Raw genomic sequence first — 21191 nt, 5'->3', positions numbered from 1 at the left:
GCGACGCACGGATGCACGCCAAGACCGTAGGATCCTACGCAGTGCCGTAGGGGACCGCACCGCCACTTCCCAGCAAATTAGGGACACTGCTGCTCCTGGGGTATCGGCGAGGACCATTCGCAACCGTCTCCATGAAGCTGGGCTACGGTCCCGCACACCGTTAGGCCGTCTTCCGCTCAAGCCCCAACATCATGCAGCCCGCCTCCAGTGGTGTCGCGACAGGCGTGAATGGAGGGACGAATGGAGACGTGTCGTCTTCAGCGATGAGAGTCGCTTCTGCCTTGGTGCCAATGATGGTCGTATGCGTGTTTGGCACCATGCAGGTGAGCGCCACAATCAGGACTGCATACGACCGAGGCACACAGGGCCAACACCCGGCATCACGGTGTGGGGAGCGATCTCCTACACTGGCCGTACACCACTGGTGATTGTCGAGGGGACACTGAATAGTGCACGGTACATCCAAACCGTCATCGAACCCATCGTTCTACCATTCCTAGACCGGCAAGGGAACTTGCTTTTCCAACAGGACAATGCACGTCCGCATGTATCCCGTGCCACCCAACGTGCTCTAGAAGGTGTAAGTCAACTACCCTGGCCAGCAAGATCTCCGGATCTGTCCCCCATTGAGCATGTTTGGGACTGGATGAAGCGTCGTCTCACGCGGTCTGCACGTCCAGCACGAACGCTGGTCCAACTGAGGCGCCAGGTGGAAATGACATGGCAAGCCGTTCCACAGGACTACATCTAGCATCTCTACGATCGTCTCCATGGGAGAATAGCATCCTGCATTGCTGCGAAAGGTGGATATACACTGTACTAGTGCCGACATTGTGCATGCTCTGTTGCCTGTGTCTATGTGCCTGTGGTTCTGTCAGTGTGATCATGTGATGTATCTGACCCCAGGAATGTGTCAATAAAGTTTCCCCTTCCTGGGACAATGAATTCACGGTGTTCTTATTTCAATTTCCAGGAGTGTATAAAACTGATGATACATTGTGCAGAGCACAATAACCACCACTGATCGAACCTGTTAATGTGTGGAAAAGATATAGTGCCTAATTATTAGATATAAAGAGGCTGCGGTCGTTTTGTTGTTATTGGTATCACATCAGCCTTGGTGTTCTGTGTGAAGTATCATGAGATCCATATTTACTTACATATACCTAACGGATTGCACAGTTGATTTATAAGTACACGTCAGCAGCTGGTAGTACAGTGGTGACCGTCGCTGCCTCTAGATGGTCGTCGACAGGTTCCCAACACTGTCAATGATTTTCGCTGATTGGGAATCGGTCTGCGTACTGTGGTCATCATTCATCTCTTCCTCCTTAGTCGTCAAAATGGCTTCAAATGGAGACTCGCAGAATCACACCTTGCGCCTGAACAACCCTAGACAGGGTCTTCCAGCAAAAGCCATACGATCATTTCATTTCATCATGTGTGTAATATGTGTCATACGTTGGTTTCAGTATAAGCACTTGAAATTAGCACATCCCTGAAATCAGCTGACAATGTGAATGTAGATGACTGTTATCAGAAAACAGACAAGGCAGAAGATGGAAACGTCGTTTAATAGGTTTCTGCCCGTGGCAGCCAATATGGAAAAATCTATGGTCAGATGCTAAATGAGAAGAAGGGGGCATGATGTGCAGAGGAAAAGGAATACTGTGTTGGTATTCATTTACATGTCAAAAGAAAGCGTGTACTCAATTGAACGCGGGATGTCACGTGTGAATAGATGAGCCACAAAATGCACATTGCTACTGTACACATAGAGAACAAAATATCATGGCATAATGCGCTCTGAGGAAATCAGAAGCTCTTGCTTTATCTGGAGACTTTTCATTGCATGCAGTGGCAGTGATCATGAAAAGCAGAAAACGGTTATAATGAGTGAGCAGACGGGAGATGAAAGCAAGCTTGACATTTCCTTAAACTTCTTTTAGAGAATGAATATTTGTTTGGAAATTAGTTGACGGTTAGGGAGTAAAATCGTGTGTTCTTACTGGTACTTGTAAAACAGACATTAACGAAGCAAACCATTGTAATGAGGAAATGAATTACATCCTTCAAGAAAATATGGACTATTCTATGATTTTGTGCCACAACTTAATCGAATTCTGTCAAGAACTACATTTTTGGCATAGAAACATCACTAGTGCCAGCACTACTTATCTTCGATGTCTTAGTCATGCCCCTTTTTCGGCAGTGGACGTATAGCTTTTACTTTCTTTCTAATTCCCTCCACTGTTGTCTGCGGCCGACATTTTCTTGCTTACAGCATTTCTCTTCTTATTCAGAATCATGTTTTTTTCCTGTTGTGGTAATCTGTATTTCTGAAGTCAAATAGATACGGCTCCAGTTCACATTAAAATTTAAACACTTGCGTGTTCGCTGCACCAAGTTGCCATATTGAAACTTCTTTATTGCAGGAATCATTTTTCCAGGGCACGAGGGGAGCTGTGAAGTGTGCGGCTGCAGATGTCTTCAGTGTTTGGAAGCACACTTGTGAGTGTGTATTCTATGTGTTTTGGCACTCTGATGTACATATTCATAACTGGGGTTCCAGAAGACGACTAGCAAGAGCTACGAGACTTACAGACAAATGACTCACATCAGTGGAGAGAGCATCTGGGAAAATTTTTAAGTGACATTTCTAGGTACTGAATATGTGAGTCGTCTGTGATGAGCCGATCGTCAGTGCGGATGGAAGAGAGCGTCAAGTCGCCGCTGTCGCTGCTGCCCAGCAAGGCGCAACAGCCTGAGCCTGCTTTGGAGTTCTGATCAGCGAGCATGAGTGAACTAATTCCACTCGACAATCAGGGGGCATTATATGTGTTCATGTCCTCTAATAGTATTGTTTTAAACTACAAAGCAAAGGTTAGTGCAGGTTCGTGCGTCTCTCAAAAGATCTATTGGCGAAACATACAACTACCACCGTCATGGTGTTGTTGTTGTTGTTGTTGTTGTTGTCTCCAGTCCTGAGACTGGTTTGATGCAGCTCTCCAAGCTACTCCATCCTGTGCAAGCTTCTTCATCTCCCAGTACCTACTGCAGCCGACATCCTTCTCAATCTGCTTCGTGTATTCATCTCTTCGTCTCCCTCTACGATTTTTACCCTCCACGCTGCCCTCCAGTACCAAATTGGTGATCCCTTGATGCCTCAGAACATGTACTACCAACCGATCCCTTCTTCTAGTCAAGTTGTGCCACAAACTCCTCTTCCCCCCAGTCCTATTCAATACCTCCTCATTAGTTATATGATCTACCCATCTAATCTTCAGCATTCTTCTGTAGCACCACATTTCGAAAGCTTCTATTCTCTTCTTGTCCAAACTATTTATCGTCCACGTTTCACTTGCATACATCGCTACACTCCATACAAATACTTTCAGAAACACTTAAATCTATACTCGATGTTAACAAATTCCTCTTCTTCAGAAACGCTTTCCTTGCCATTGCCAGTCTACATTTTATATCCTCTCTACTTCGACCATCATCAGTTATTTTGCTCCCCAAATAGCAAAAAAAGTGTCTCATTTCCTAATCTCATTCCCTCAACATCACCACACTTAATTCGACTACATTCCAGTATCCTCGTTTTGCTTTTGTTGATGTTTATCTTATATCCTCCTTTCAAGACACTGTCCATTCCGTTCAACTGCTCTTCCAAGTCCTTTGCTGTCTCTGACAGAATTACAAGTTTTTATTCTTCTCCATGGATTTTAATACCTACTCGGAATTTTTCTTTTGTTTCCTTTACTGCTTGCTCAATATACAGATTGAATAATATCGGGGGGAGGCTACAAACCTGTCTCACTCCCTTCCCAACCACTGCTTCCCTTTCACGTACCTCGACTCTTATAATTGCCATACGGTTTCTGTACAAATTGTAAATAGCTTTTTGCTCCCTGCATTTTACCCCTGCCACCTTTAGAATTTGAAAGAGAGTATTCCAGTCAACATTGTCAAAAGCTTTCTCTAAGTGTACAAATGCTAGAAACGTAGGTTTGCCTTTCCTTAATCTTTCTTCTAAGGTGAGTCGTAAGGTCAGTATTGCCTCACATATTCCAATATTTCTACGGAATCCAAACTCATCTTCCCCGAGGTCGGCTTCTACCAGTTTTTCCATTCGTCTGTAAAGAATTCGCGTTAGTATTTTGCAGCTGTGACTAATTTTCACATCTGTGACACCTGCTTTCTTTGGGATTGGAATTATTATATTCTTCTTGAAGTCTAAGAGTATTTCGCCTGTCTCATACATCTCGCTCACAAGATGGTAGAGTTTTGTGAGGACTGGCTCTACCAAGGCCGTCAGTAGTTGTAATGAAATGTTGTCTACTCTCGGGGCCTTGTTTCGACTTAGGTCTTTCAGTGCTCTGTCAAACTCTTCACACAGTATCATATCTCCCATTTCATCTTCATCTACATCCTCTTCCATTTCTATAACATTGCCCTCAAGTACATCGCCCTTGTATAGACCCTCTATATACTCCCTCCACCTTTCTGCTTCCCCTTCTTTGCTTAGAACTGGGTTTCTATCTCGGCTCTTGATATTCATATAAGTGGTTCTCTTTTCTCCAAAGGTCTCGTCAATTTTCCTGTAGGCAGTATCTATCGAACCCCTAGTGTTAAACGCCTTTGCATCCTTGCATTTGCCGTCTATCTATCCCGGCTTAGCCATTCTGTACTACTGTCGATCTCATTTTTGAGACATTTGTATTCCTTTGTAGCCTGCTTCATTTACTGCATTTTTGAATTTTCTTCTTTCACCAATTAAATATCTCTTCTGTTACCCAAGGATTTCTACTAGCCCTCCTCTTTTTACATCCTTGATCCTCTGCTGCCTTCACTATTTCATCTCTCAAAGCTACTCATTCTTCTTCTACTGTATTTCTTTCCCCCATTCTTGTCAATCGTTCCCTAATACTCTTCCTGAAACTCTCTACAACCTCTGGTTCTGTCAGACTATCCAGGTCCCATCTCTATAAATTCCCATCTTTTTGCAGTTTCTCCCGTTTTAATGTACTGTTCCTAACCAATAGATAGTGGTCAGAGTCCACATCTGTCCCTGGAAATGTCTTACAATTTAAAACTTGATTCCAAAATCTCTGTCTCACCATTATATAACCTATCTGAAACCTGTCATTATCTCAAGGCTTCTTCCATGTATACAACCTTCTTTTGTGATACTTGAACCAAGTGTTGGCTATGATTAAGTTATGCTCTGTGCAAAATTCTACCAGGCGGCTTCCTCTTTCATTTCTTCCCTTCCAATCTATAATCACCTACTACGTTTCCTTCTCTTCCTTTTCCTACTACCGAATTCCAGTCACTCATGACTATTAAATTTTCGCCTCCCTTCCCTATCTAAATAATTTCTTTTATCTCCTGATGCATTCCTTCAATTTCTTCGTCATCTGCAGAAGTAGGTGGCATATAAACTTGTACTACGGTAGTAGGCATGGGCGTCGTGTCTATCTTGGCCATAATAATGCGTTTACTATGCTGTTTATAGTAGTTTACCCGCACTCCTACTTTTTATTCATTATTAAACCTACTCCTGCGTTACCCCTATTTGATATTGTATTTATAACCCTGTATTCACCTGACCAAAAGTCTTGTTCCTCCTGCCACCGAACTTCACTATTTCCCACTATATCTAACTTTAACCTATCTTTTTCCCTTTTTAAATTTCTAACCTACCTGCCAGATTAAGGGATCTCACAATCCATGCTCCCATCCGTAGAACGCCAGTTTTCTTTCTCGTGATAACGACTTCATCTTGAGTAGTTCCCGCCGGGAGATCCGAATGGGGGACTATTTTACCTTCGGAATATTTTACCCAAGAGGACGCCATCATCACTTAATCGTGCAGTAAAGCTGCATGCCCTCGGGAGAAATTACGGCTGTAGTTTCCCCTTGCTTTCAGCCGTTCGCAGTACCAGCACAGCAAGGCCGTTTTGGTTAGTGTTACAAGGGCAGATCAGTCAATCATCCAGACTGTTGCTCCTGCAACTATTGAAAAGGCTGCTGCCCCTCTTCAGGAACCACACATTTGTCTGGTCTCTCAACAGATACCCCTCCATTGTGGTTGCACCTACGGTACGGCTATCTGTATCACTGAGGCATGGAAACCTCCCCACCAACGGCAATGTCCATGGTTCATGGGGGGAGGACCACCGTCATAAGCTTAGAAAAAGACCTGGCTGAGAACCCAAGGAAATACTCGTCCAACGTGAAATTTCTAAGAGGGTCTAACGCTTCCAACCAGTTGCTCGTTGTTCAGTCTAGGATGGCAGTTGAAGATAGCAAAACGAAATCCAAAGTATTAAATTTCGTGTTTAAGAAATCATTCATAGAGGAAATTAGTACAAACATACTGTTCTTTGACCATCGAATAGACGACCATATGGAAGACGCAGTAATAAGCATCGATGGACCAGAGAAGCAACTGAAGGAGCTAAAATCAAATAAGTCGTAAGGTTTGGATGGAATCCGAATTCGGTTTTACAAAGTGTACTCAACAGCAATGGCTCGTTACTTCCCATACGTTCATTGCGAATCACTCGTGAAGCGCAAAGTCCCAACCGACTTGAAAAAACGCAAATGACTCTTCTATGCAAGAAGGATACAAGAAAGGACCTCCAAAGTTACAGAGCAATACTCCTATCGTTGATTTGCTGCACAATCCTTGAACATGTTCTCAATTGGAGTGTAATAAATTTTCTTCGGACTGAGAAGCTTATGTCCTCATATCAGCACGGTTTTAGAAAACGTCGTTTGGCCGAAACTCAGCGTGCCCTTTTCTCGCATAACTTACTGTGAATCTCTAGTCTTGAGGACTTTGTAACTGAGAGTCAACTAACCCTTCCAGTGTTAACATTCTGGGTGTACTCAATGAATCTTCTCAACCCTACCTGACTCCAGGTAAAATCATCATGGAGCATTTTAATAATCACAATATTACCCCAGGTGGTCAGTCCACAGGCAGTATTCCTGGTGCAACTTGTCTTTCGGATTGTGGGGCGGTCAGGTTCAAATGCAGTGTGATTCAACAGTCGGAGTCCTCTAGCCAACTTAAAAGCAAAACAAACATATCTTTAGCTGCACTTTTGGGACGAGGTGAACTTCTTAAATTGGAAGATACATAAAAAAGAACAGAAGATTCAAATTTTTGCACGTCAAGAAACACAAATGATGGACAATAACACCATGGAATTTGGTAATTATCGTCTTTTTAAAAGTGAATTTGATAAAAGAATACTTAATCATATACCACATCTGGGAATTGCTTTTTCAGAAGGCAAAATGTTTTGAATTCGATGACGGAGCAAACACCCATTAATAACAGACTATTGACAATTTCTCTTAAGTGCACAAATTCGGCATTCGATTTAAGTAATATCCATATGCCAGTCAATGAGGATAATCGTAAAAAACCTGAAGAAGTTAATGAGAATGGGAAACGTTAGAAAGAATCATCTCGAAAATTTCCTCAAACCACAACAAAATTTTAATGGGTGATTTTAATGCTCAATTAGTTAAGAGAAAAACTATTAAAAAACTGTGGGTGGATTTAAAGCGCATAAAGGGACAAACCAAATTGGCCAAAGATTTGTTGAAATGTGCAAAAATTTTAACTTAAAATCGTGTCAACAGATTTTAAAAAGAACCCTTCTAAACAAAACATGGTGGGCACCCAATACATTTATTGGGGACTTTCTAATCGATCATGTAACAGTTTAATACCATAACTACAAAAAAATTTCAAATGTATAATTTAGGAAAGGGGCTATTATAGATTCTGACAGTTATTTAACGTGAATAAAAGTAAAACTTCAACCTCAAAAATTCTTCAAAACTAAAAAAGTTATCCCAAAATTAGACATTGCTAAAATAGCCCAATGTCTAACAAGCCAAATTGACAACAAACAATCCAGCAATTAGCAAAGTCTAAAAGAAGTGTTCATCAGAACAGTAAAAAATTTAATTCCACTTCGACAGAAGGAAAAACGTCCTTGGTGAAAAGCGGATTGTGAAAGAGCAGTTAAGTGAAGGCAAGAGGCATTCAAGAATTGGAATAGTGAAAAAACTGAAAATACATACAACACTTTTCTAACTGAAAGAAAAGAAACATCTAAATTAACCCAACAGACTAAAAGAAACTACAAAAATGCCCAACTTTTAGAAATCGAAAGAGACTCCCAAAAGTACAACACAAGAAGCTTTTATAAGACATTCAAAGTAAAAGTAACTGGTTACGAACCACAAAGTCTTTCCTTCCAAAATGAAAATGGCTCTTTGGCTCTTAATAACAAGGAAAATTGTAAGGTACTTGTTAATTATTTTGAAAAAGTGTTTAACTGTCCAGAACCAGCAGTAAATTCCAACAACAGCATACTAATAACACCAACTCTGACTCTAAATAACCTGACGAAATCGAAATAATTAAACAAATTAAAAGACTTAAAAGCAATAAAGCATCCAGAGACGACGGTATAACTACAGAACTACAAAAATCAGCTGGCCCTTACACTATAAATAAGTTCACTCAAGTAATAGGACATACCTGGCAAACAGAGAAAATACCTGATGACTGGAAAACGACGCTAAATCATCCATTGTTTTAAAAAAGGGACAGAACTGATGCTCATAATTACTGAGGAACCTCTCTTCTCTCAGTCAAACAAAAAATCCTCTCACATTGTTTACTCGATGCAGCCCAAGAACAGTTGGAAACTAAAATTAGTGAATACCAAGCAGATCCTGTCTGGAACAAATACTTAATTTAAAACTAATCCTTTGGCACCAAAGAATTACTAGGAATAATATTTTATGCACATTTGCGGATTTTAAAAAGACCTATGACTCAGTTGATCTTGAATCTCTTGTCCAAATTTTAAATGCGCGAAAGATAGATAATAAAACTCTAACACTGATTAAGGAAACTTTAACTGACACTAGCTCTAAATTAAATTCATTGGAGAAATTTCTGAACCATTTGATATAAAGACTGGTAATATACAGGGAGATGGACTCTTCCCATTATTAGTTCACTGTATTTTGAAAAAGGTGATTACAGAATGGCGAGAGCAAAGGTCGATTCAAATTATAGATCAATGAATCAAGCTAGGCAGAAGTAATATTAGAGTAGCCTGCCTCGTCTTTGCAGGTGATCTGGCAATTTTAACAAGTGATATTACCATAGCTCAGAAACAAATTGAAATTCTAAAAGAAGTTGTGGGAAAAGTAGGACCACATGTATCATTCGAAAAAACGGAATATATGACATGCAACAAACAAGCACCAAAATTTTTGAACAGAAAATATGGAAGAATAAAAAGGGGTTCTCAGGTTAAATACATGGGGGAAATCACAGAAGAGAATGTACTGGAAAAGCTGCAAATGGAGATCGCAGTGAAGAAATGGCAACTGCATTCCGATTAACACAAAATATTTATAGCAAAAAATCACTTTCTAAATTCGGTAAACTTAGCCATTACAGCAAAACTGAAAGTCTTTCTGAAGCAGAAACTTTAATTTTAAATGGAAAGAGGGATATTGGAGAAATTCAAAAGAAAAGAAAAGTAAAGAAAAGAAAAGAAAGTTTATTAGAAAAATATTAGGCCCCAAAATTACTTATGGAGAAACTTAAAGACTGAGAAGTAATAAGGAAATAGGAGTATACATAGACATACATGATGACGTGAGAAAACGATGACTGAAACTTAATGGGCACATTAAAAGAATGACATCCACTAGGTTGACAAAACAAACAATAGAATTCTATAGAAACAGAAACAAGACCAAAACTCAACCAATTAAATGGATTGCTGCAATTAAGGAAGATCTTAAAGCAGCAGTTGTAACTAAGGCAGAGGTTATAGATAGAAAAAACATTCAGGCAAAAGGTATTTGCTTGGAAAGTTGGTCAGAGGGAAATTAGAAAATTGACTGGAACACGGTGGTCTGGTAAAAGAAAGAGGCTTCATTCTGAAAAGATGAGACAGATCTGGATGCGAATAAACGCCAACCAACTAATGTGACATTGATGGACTGCGCCTCGCATGGTCCTATTGGGCCCATAGGTGAATAATAATAATAGTAATACTGTGAACTATAGATGAAAGGCACAGACGGGTTCCATATTGCTATATTCCAGAGAGTATTTGACATGGTGTGCACTGTAGACTGTTAGTAAAGGTAAGACCATATGGAATAGGTTCTCAGATATGTGTATTGTGATAAGACAGCCATTATTCTCTGTATACATAAACGATCCGGCGAACCAGGTAAGCAACAATCTGCGATAGCTGTTGATGGCATTATGGTGTATGGGAAGGTACGAAGTGAAATTACTGAAGGAGGATAAAAGATGACCTAGACAAAATCTGTAGTTGATGTGAAGAATGCCAGCTAGTACTAAATGTAGAAACATTTAAGTAAATGCAGATGAGTAGGAAAGATAATTGCATAATGTTTGGGTACATTACTTGCTTCTCACTGCTTGTCACTGTGACATGGTTTAAGGAGAGTTAGAATGGAAAAAATATTTTTTCACATTTTCCAATTTTTATCATATTATAAAATTTGCAATTTTCTGAATAATATATATATATATATATATATATATATATATATATATATATATATATATCACTTACAAACTCACATGGGAAGTATTTTATTTTATTTTTTAAATATAATCTACATCAGATGCAAATGTCAAAATTTTTACATGCATTACTTCAAGATCTAATAAAATCGGTAATTTTTTATATAGAAGGCTGTGGCTTGCTGTGTTATAAAGGTAGAATGCCATGTGACTAGGGCTTCTCGTCGAGTAGACCGTTCGCCTGGTCCAAGTCTTTCGAGTTGACGCCACTTAGGCGGCTTGCATGGCCATGGGGATGATGATAATAAGGACAATACAACATGCAGTCCTTGAGCAGAGTAAAATCTCCGACCTAGCTGGGAATCGAACCCGGGCTGTTAGGTATGACATTCCATCACGCTCACTACTCAGCTTCCGGGGCGGACGTTATAAAATTTAAATTACATGTTTGTTTTGGTGAGGTCCAGAAGAGGATGGGCACCAGACTGAGGAAATTGAAACAAAGTTTGAGAGACAATAAACTTTCTGATAATAAAACCATAAGACGCAAGCTGACAGACAAAATGATTGATGAACTGCAGCAGTATTATGGGATGGCCACTAGAAATAATACTGAAGATTTATTGAAAATGAAGAAGACAGTATGGGCTACCTTCTTCCACAATCAACTGATGAAAAATGAGTACTTTATACAACCATAAACATTTCATTCTAGCAGCAGTCATGGATATCATAAAACCTATTTACAGAGACATGGAAAATCCTGAATTTCTGAAGAAGTGTCTGCTTGGTCAGACTCAAAATCCCAATGAGTCATTCAATAATCTTATATGGACTTGATGACCAAAAAACGTTTTTGTTGGAATGAAGACACTAAAGTGTGGGGTCAGTCATGCTGTTATTACTTTTAATGATGGCAACAGTGGTAGGGTGAAAGTGCTACATCATATGAGAATTAATCCTGGAGCAATCTGCATCAGAGAACCACTAAGGAGTCCAGAAAGAAGAAAAGAAGAAAAAACTTTGAAAAAGATCAAGAGAATGATATGCAGTATGATGCAAGGTGCTTCCGAGTGATCAAAAATAAAAAAAAATTAAGCATATATTGAGTTGCAGTCCTTTGAAACTTTAGAAGCCGTTCATAAAAATTTACATTTTCTGTTGGATTTTTCCCTAAATCTCAGAAACCACTTCGAGTACAGTATTCAAATTTTATGGGAGTAATAGCATACATATCCTGAGTCAACTGAACTAAAAGAAGAACATAATGTTATGTTTAATTAAAATTATTCAGGATAACATACAAAAACTACACAAAATTTTAAGTTTGCAGCTAAAATAATTTCCGAAAGCAGTGACTGAAATGCAGTTCTTGTAGTTCAGTAGACTCAGAAGACGCAGTTTAATGTCCTGTAAGAGTTTCATGCCAATGGCTACAGTGGTTCCTGATACAGAAGGAAGCGATGCCACTAAATTTAACATTGTCGGGATAGGGCGTTCCAAGTCCCCTTAAATGTCTGGGTGTAAAGGTGGAAAGCGACATGAAATGGAACCAGCATGTGAGGACTGTAGCGTAGGAAAGCGAGTGGTCCACTTCAGTTGATTGGGAGGACTTTTTTTGAAAGTGTGATTCATCTAAAAAGAAAACCGCATATTGGACACAAGGGTGACCTATTCTTGAGTACTGATAGAGTGTTTGGGACCGTACCAGGTCGTATTAAAGGACGACATCACAGGAGTTCAAAGGCAGGTTGATAGATTTGTATCTGGTAGGTTCACATAATTCGTAAGTGTTACAGATATGATTGGCGAACTTAAATGGGATACAAATCAGTGCTCTTTTCGAGGAACACTACTGAGAAAATTTAGAGATCTGGCATTTGTAGATGACTGCAGAACGGTTCTACTGCCGCCAACATACATTACGTATAAGGATCACGAAGAGATGAGACATTAGGGCTCGTATGGAACCATATAGATGGATAGTTTTCCCTCGCTGTATTTGCAGGTGGAACAAGAAACGAATTGATAGCAGTGGTAAAGTGTACTCTGCTTCCGGAGTATCTATGTAGATGTAGATGTGGATGTGCGTCCAGAAACATACGATTTAAACTCGGAGAGATGCTCTGTTCAGTGACATGTGACTTTTCCTCTATGTCTCGCACATTTCGAGGTGACGTATTTGATATCCAAGAAATAGATAACTTTGTGTACAAGCCTTCAGTGCTGTGCAATGAACACCATCAAGATGAAGGAAGCGAGACTAAGGAGCCTCCGCAACGCACCAGAGTCTTGTTGGCCCTAAAAGGAACTTGCAGATAGTGAATGTGCTCTCAATACCGGTAACGCTTGCAGCCAGGCGGCTGGTACTACAGGCGCCGCCACTTGTTACAGATGTCGCTGGCCATTGCCGGCCCCGCCTTACTGTGCCTGGCGCTGGTCCTGCTACTGTGCCCTGCGGGCGCGCCGGTGGAGGGCGCTCGCATCTTAGTGGCGTTGCCGCTGCCCGCAGCCAGCCACTTCCGGCTGGTGCAGCCGCTGCTGCACGCGCTGGCCGCCAGGGGTCACCAGCTAACCGTCATCTCACACTTCCCCCAGCAGCCACCACTGCCCAACTACACCGACGTCAGCCTCAATCGCGGCGACTACCAAGGCCACGTTCCACCGCCTTATGTAAGTTTCCTGCTCGCGAACCACGAGCAAGAGAGGCCGTAGTACCTACGCCTCAGCGTGTCACACTACAGGTCTTACGAGAGTCAGTACAATTTCTGGCTGGGGTACACTGATCGGCCAGAACGTTATGACCGCCGACCTAATATCACCATAAACCCGACCAGGCGATATTAGCGTCACCTGGAGAGGAACGACTGCTTGTCAGACACACGCATGGTGCACGTAGTAACGGTGAGTATACTATCCGTATGTAGAATGGGGAAGGGTCGCGATCTATCTGAGTTTGACTGAGGGCAAACTGTGATGGTTTAGAGGTTCGCCACGAGAATTTCGGAAACTGCATGACTTTTCCGGTGTTTAAGGAGTCCTGTGGTGAGTGTCTTCAACACATGGTGAAACCAAGGTGAAACCACGTCCAGACGTCATGCGGTTTGGCGGCAACCCCTCATTTGCAGATGATGGACGTCTTAGGCTGGGCAGACTGGTAAAACAGGATAGTTGATGAACTGTGGTGGAACGAACATCAGGCTTTAATGCTTTGTATCCCACAAGTGTGTCTGAACACACAGCATACTGAACACTCCTAACAATGGATATCCTCAGCTGACAACCCAGGCATACGCTAATCTTACCACAATGACACTGGCCAATAGAACTTATAAGGTCACGTGGCCATCGGCACTGGATGTTGGCGCAGTGGCAGAGCGTTGAATGGTCTTCTGAATCGTGATATCTTCTTCATCATGCTGATGTGAGGGCGCGAATCAGTCGTTTTCTGGACAAACAGCTCATTGACACCTGTAATGTGGGATGGAGGAAAGCTTGTGGCAGCTCCATTAAGCTCTGGGGAACATTCATGTGAGCATCCATGGGACCAGTAGAGCTTGTACAAGACACCATGATATCCAAGGAGTATCATAAGCTAGTTGAACACCACATACTCTACTTCATGATGATTATGTTTTCCCATAGCACTGGAACTTTTCAACAAGTTAATGCGCCATGTCACAAGATCAGAAGGTGATCGAGTGGTTCTAAAAACAAAGTGGCGAGTTCCAGTTGATGTACTGCCTTACAAACTCGCCAGAGGTGACCTGATCGAGCACATTATTCTGGGATGTGACTGACGGTGGCACATGTGCAGATGTGGTGCCAACTCCCTCCAGCAACCTACCAAGGCTTCATTGCTTCCATGCCACTATGCTTCGCCACTGTTATCCATTCAAAATTTATATATACCGTTTATTACGTAGGTAGTCATAATGTTCTGGCTGATCAGGCTATTTCAGCCGATTTTAAGAATTCATAACCACACATTTAAATGCATGCAAGCTCACGGTATCATATGACCAAGTTAAAACACGTAGCGGGTACTTTTTCAACTGCATATGGATTTCCCATGGGTCCTGCATGGAGCCGAGCATTCGTAATGTGTGGCAGGCAAGCTGGCTATTGTGACATCACAGTTTCGCTGCGTGAACCGTATTTCTCGTCAGCTCCATTTGCACGACATACTCTCTCTAGTAGGGTCGCCTGCCAGGCGGCCCTCTTTCCTACCACTCGTACAAAATCAGATGACACTGACTCAGAAACTCTTTCGCGTCATGAGTACTGGGTGAGTCCACCATTTCGCCCCGAAGTAGTGGCTATCTCAGCTGACTGTGGCGTACAGATCTGCTTATCTGCACACATCGAGCTATCTCGTTGCTCTCTCCTTACTACGAAGCATGCCTCTGCAGTCTTCATGAACTGTAGAGTCGGGGAAAGTTCTTTATAATCAGGCACCTACTATTGTATGTGCTACGCCCTGCTAAAGCCGCAGGACAGGACAGGTACTGAAACGTCCTGCTAAATCAGCAGGACAGGACAGGTAGTTGGAATTGCGGAAAGGGGGCAAAGTGAGCGCCTGTCAGTTACACTCAAACTTAATTTATTTGACCAGACATTACAGTACAAATTCTTAAACTTGGTTATAGGCTGAATACACCACACTATCGTATGGCTTTAGGGCACAACCATTTTAATTAAAAAAATGGCTGAAAGCCATTAACTCAAAATTCAGAAAGTAAAGAGAATATTTATAGGGCAAAAGGCCTCATGTTATGTAATCTCTACAATTTGGCTGAAGGCCCAAAATCTAACACTTGAAAATCAGCAACCTTAATTTAAAGACGGCTGAAGGCCGATGATTTAAGACTCAAGGTAAAATGAAATAAAAGAACACAAGGCAGAAGGCCTTATCTTCAATTAGGCTGAAGGCCCCAAACAGTCTGATGGATGAAAGACAAAGATCCTTAATTTAAAAATGGCTGAAGGCCCCATGACTTAAAATTCAAAGTACAATAAATTTAAACAACAAAGCCTTATCTTAAATTAGGCTGAAGGCCCCATTCAATCTGCACTGATGAAGGCCCGTGGCTTAAAACACAACTAAAATAATATTTATTAGGCGGAATGCCCAATACTTTTTATTTAAACAATATATTAATCAGACTGAAAGCCCAAACAATCGAATACTTGACCAGCAAGGAATTATAATTTTAAAGCAGCTGAAGGCCCATGACTTAAAACACAACTAAAATAATTTTTAGTAGGCAGGTAGGCCTGAGGCTTTATCTCTGAACTATATTTTAATCAGGCTGCAGGTACAAGCAATCTAACATTTGACGAACAAGGAATTTTAATTTTAAAGGGGCTGAAGTCCCATGAGTTAAAAAACACTAACAAACAATTTAACTTTAATTCAAAACCATCGCCTATGACCCACAAAAATACACACAACAGAAAATAAGAAAAGGCAGTGCATCTAACGGCGCTCAGAAGTTTCTGGGGTCGGCCAGCACTTGAAATACTAATGTTCACTTAGGTGAGACAAGCAGTTGGCCCAACCATTCTCGATTCGACAACAACCCAACCAACAGACAGTCAACGGACCCACCGACAAGGTGTCTTGTTCTCCACTCGACCAGCACACAACCGGAAGTTCAATAGAAACGTAAAAGGAATGGACGCCCACAAGACAGCATACATTAAGCTGTCGCACTACACACTGTGCTGGACAGCGACCACACAGTGAGGAAAGGACAATGCCTAAATTTACGTCAACGGCCAGGGCAGGTAACCGAAACGTTAACGACCACAAGGCAGAAAATTCCGTTGGTGCAATTCAATTGCAAGTAACCAAATACAGTTAGACTCCACCGGACAGTGGCTAAACCTTCGCCAACTCGAACACACACGTTGTTGCTCGCGGGAATGTCTCAGCAGCCAACAATGAGAACCAAACGGCACATTGTGAACAGTCTTGACTTGCTGGTAGATTTAATCAAAACTCAATTTTCGTGTCCAGGGTCGGTAAGCCACAGTCCTCGTAGCAATGTGAACAGCCCCCCACACTCCGACACTCCATAGAGACTGCCAGCGGCCCCAGCCGAACTATGTCCCATGGAGAATTACTCGCTGCTCCACGCCAACCGACTGACTGGTCGCACCCTGCCCAGCTGGAAACTATAAGCGCCAGGTCAAAGATAGACCAAGGTGCGAACATCGATACACACTGCTGCTGCCACCTGTGAAAGGAGAGGATAACAGCATAATAGTGATAACCGTGGTAGACTAAACACAGAATCGCAACGAAGGTTTAATCCAGCGCATAGCATGAGGCAGCCATGGCTCAGTATGCAATGACATTAAATTATTGTCGGAAGAAAGAGACCAAGAAGCCAAAATCTCTTTAAAAATTTTGTTATGGAGAGTACAGGAACTGGTAGCTATTCTAGTGAACCAGTAATACTGCTGAACACCTTATTACAGAGCTGACATAGCTTCCACATGACACATGTCGTTTATTTTACACTGTAAGAATCATAATATGTGATAGTGTCTGCTACACTAAATTTTTACCCCTTTTAGTTGTGTGAGATTTGCTTCTGGCAGTGTCTGGGCGATCTTGGCTATCTTTGTTTGATCCTTTCTTTATGCGTATATTTCTTTTTCAATGTTCTTAGTGAGTAACTATTGACTCTGAACGACTATATTGATCGATATGTAATAGTACTGTCATTACTTGTTCGTATCATCATATGTGCACCTGCTAGCAGTAGCTTACAAGTTAGGACAGATCTGCATTCATGTGTAGGTTCCAGATGTTGAACCATCTGCAGCTTGTGGTCTTGCAGTAGCGTTCTCGCTTCCCGCACACAGGGTCCCGAGTTCGATTCCTGGTGGGGTCAGGGATTTTCTCTGCCTTGAGATGACTTGGTGTTGTGTGTCTTTCATCATCATTTCATCATTACTGACTCGTAAGTCGCCGAAGTGGTGTCAGCTAAAATGGACTTGCAATCTCGGCGGACGAACACCCCACATGGGGTCTCCTGGCCAACAATGCTGTACGATCATTTCATTTCAGCTGTTGAACCACACCTACCCTAGCATCCAAAGTGGCCCAACGCTACTGTTCTAACCCCCTCCTCCTCTTCTCCCTCAGAAGTACCTCGCTGTCTGCACTACTTCAGTACAATGCAATTACCAAACATACTCGACATAATCGACTTTGAGGCTTTCCAAGTGTTGTTAAGAACGAAATGTTTGTCTATGCACCCAGATTGGCCATAACAAAATTACACAGCTGCCTATACAAAACATAGTGTGGTATTCTCACTTTTCTATTCCTTTAAACAAAAAATGTTTTTGCTTGTCATATACAATTCCAAGGATGTATTGATTGTGATCAAGTCTCATATTAGCGTTTCCACAATATTGTAGTTCATTGTATTTCAGCAGTATAAAATATTTCAATAAAAAACTTAACATGAAGTTTTCTAGTCTTGTAATCAATAGGCTATTGTTCGATTTTCGCTATAGGCATTTCTTTCAACTTCCGTTGAAATTCAACATTTTTGCTATCCAACAGTAAAGAAATTCGCAAATACTGTTCATAATTTTTAGAGAGTCATGTTTTCGTGTTTAATCAGTAAATAAAGCAATTTCATATAGCAAATCAGAATCTAGTATAAAAATATAAGAACATTATAGGGAATTAACAAATAATCTGCATTAACAACGCTTTTCAGCTATGTTATCCTTTTATTTCATCATGTATTATTAGCCCTTTAGTTGGAATTCATGAGCCATATTTGTTGAAGATTGATTATTGTTTTTAAATCTTATGTTAATTATGAATAAAAGAAAGGCATACAAAAGTAGAGGAAATGGGAGTTCCAAGGGAACATATCCTGCTCAAAATTTTCATTTTGCTATTAACTTTTGAATATCATATTTGTATTTTTAATATTAGATTTGTATTTAGTAGAAATATATAGAAAAAAAGAACATTTGGTTTTTTTATATGATGTTTCCCTACCTTGCACAAACTTCCATTTTATCAGGAAAAACACTTTTTCATAAAACTACTAATTAAAAAGGAAAGTTTGTGTGTTAAAGCACTATGGCTATTCGCTACGCAGTGGCCATCGTGAATGTTGAATCGCTGTGCAAAACGGTTGGCGTACTATTGTTTCTATCGAATTCAGTCAGCAGCTAGCAGAACAAAGCTATCGTACTGAATCAAAAGGCACGAGTGCAGTGGCAGGACCCAACAGCTTGTAAGCACTTCAACTCATCAAGGAGTCAGACGTGTGGTGGAACAGTTTGAGGTTTGGGTTTCCCTTTGATAGAAGTGAACCTAGAATTGCACGGTTCTGGCACCGAGACACAGACAGTTATACTGATGAAAGATGCTTGACGTCTTTCCCGATGTCAAGCATCAACGGTTGCAGGTGGTTCGCAGCTTTAAGCGTGTCTTTGATTACTATTGCAACACATTTCCATTGATCGATGATCGAATCTCGATGGTCCCATGCCCTCTGCAATCATAACTGACGATGTTGTTGATCAATGCATGAACACGTAGGTGTGTTCTGTTGCGGAGCTCCGTGTTTAACAACGTATGATGACTAGTGTGCTGCCGGCCACTGTGGCTGAGCGATTCTAGGCCCTTCAGTCTGGAACCGTGCTGCTGCTATGGTCACAGCTTCAAATTCTTCCTTGGGCATGGATGTGTGTGATGTCCTTCGGTTATTTTGGTTTAAGTAGTTTAGGGGACTGATGACCTCAGATGTTAAGTCCCATAGTGCTTAGAGTCATTTGAACCATTTTGAAATAGTGAGCTCTGAAACACCTGTGCTCTTTCGGCAGAGACGTCACGGATCAGCATGTATCCTATTTTACAGAGCAGACAAACCTCTGAACAACATGTTCTGTGAAGAGTCGTGGACGTCCAACCATTTAGAACCTAGTAGCAGTTTCGCTGTCCTTCCATCTCTTCCTGTAGATGCTCACGACAGTAGCACACGAACAGTTGGCCAGCTTCACCGTTTACGAGATACTCGTTTACAGGCTCTGCTTAGTAAAAATCTTCCCTTTGTCAAAGCCGTCAATGGATTTCCGCATTTGCAGCACTTATCTTTGCTAGGTTGACACCACGCTGCAAAGCTGCATCGAATGTCTCGATGGTCAGTGGCCACAATGTTTTGGCTAATCAGTGTAGCTATATTGCAAGAGTTGACTTTTACCACAGTTGCAGACATTATTGGTTACAAGAAAATAATAAATATAGGCAACTCGTGGGTACTGCCATTTTAAACATTGAAAAGGGTCAGTTGCAAGCCAGTCTTACAAATGTCTTCTGGGCCTGTTTGTCTTTGCCCATCCTGCATCACAGTATGGCATGATGAATTTTGTCTTTGTCACTGAATGTGCTGTTCGTCGAATGTGCTGAAGTAGCTCTGGTACCACGCTGCGCTCGAGTACAGTGTCGCCGCGGTTCCTGCGCAGCTGCCGGTGGAGGAGGCCACCCTGGTGTCCGGGGTGCGGAACTGGGTGCAGTTATGGTCGCTCATGGCCGACTACTGCCGCGACGCGTACGCCGCACCCGCGGTGCGCCGGCTACTCGCCTCGGCCGCCCAGTTCGACCTGCTGCTGGTCGAGGTCTTCTCCGGGGACTGCATGGCCGGCCTCGCCCACCGCTTCCGCGCCCCGCTGGTCGCCATAGCCTCCTGCGTCGCCCCGCCATGGGCCCGCGACAGGGTCAGTACAGCCGCGAAGCGGGCTGGCGTGTGAATATATGTCATTACAAAGCACCAGCACACTGATAAGAGCTCGAAAATGCGTTTTTTATATGGTTAATTATAGTTAAAAGTTGGTTAACCACATATCGCTGGTTACACTTTGGCTGCTGCAGCTGTGCGTCTGGCTGGCCATGTCCTGCGCACCCTCGAGGCCACCTGATCCGCGTACCTGCGCCAATAGCCATCTCCCAGGACTGTCGTCTGTGCCTGAGCTCTTCGCTCGGCTGTCCTCGCCCTGTGCTGAGTGTTTCTGGAGACAGGGTGGATGTGAGTGTCTGGAAGTCTTAGTCTCGTCATCGATGTTACAAATATACACAGTGTATCTGGACACTTATTCCATAGCTTTGAATCTGGAGATGAACTGCTCGACAGACATAATGTACACTGAAACTGCCTATGCTGATAACATGTAACTACCCATCAAAGGCTTTCTTTCATCTGCAATAAGTTCTTGCAAAACATAATAAGATCATACGGAGTTTTATTTGACATACTGATACTTGATTATCAGCTTTTACTATTTAACTTAGGCACAAATGGAGGAGAATCCACAATGGACAAACACTGACACTCATCTGTGCTAGTGCAGTAATTCGCCCGCAGACAACTTTCGAGATAAGCATCTGGATGCCAAGATACTCTTTCGAAGCTAATCACTATGTATTTTGAACTCATTAACCCAATAAATTATCCTCAGGGTAACTTCAATGCCAAGAAGCCAGTGCTTCCGAATTCTTTTTATAGGGGCAGCAATTTTTATCATGCATTAG

At 41.9% G+C, this 21191-nt stretch overlaps 1 protein-coding gene across 1 annotated transcript in view; it reads left to right on the top strand.

The window, feature by feature from the left end:
* Window positions 1-21191, top strand: part of LOC124798671 (UDP-glucosyltransferase 2-like) — a 121515-nt gene that overhangs the window by 39034 nt on the left and 61290 nt on the right. Inside the window, exons 2-3 of the mRNA XM_047262171.1 lie at window positions 13016-13294; window positions 20129-20380. Coding sequence (XP_047118127.1) covers window positions 13016-13294; window positions 20129-20380 — 531 coding nt within the window. The remainder of the gene's footprint in view (window positions 1-13015; window positions 13295-20128; window positions 20381-21191) is intronic.

Source organism: Schistocerca piceifrons, chromosome 5 (assembly GCF_021461385.2).
Source record: "Schistocerca piceifrons isolate TAMUIC-IGC-003096 chromosome 5, iqSchPice1.1, whole genome shotgun sequence".
Classification (NCBI taxonomy): Eukaryota; Metazoa; Arthropoda; class Insecta; order Orthoptera; family Acrididae; genus Schistocerca; species Schistocerca piceifrons.
Note: the sequence above shows the minus strand (reverse complement) of the source record. Positions and strands in the feature narration are given on the sequence as shown.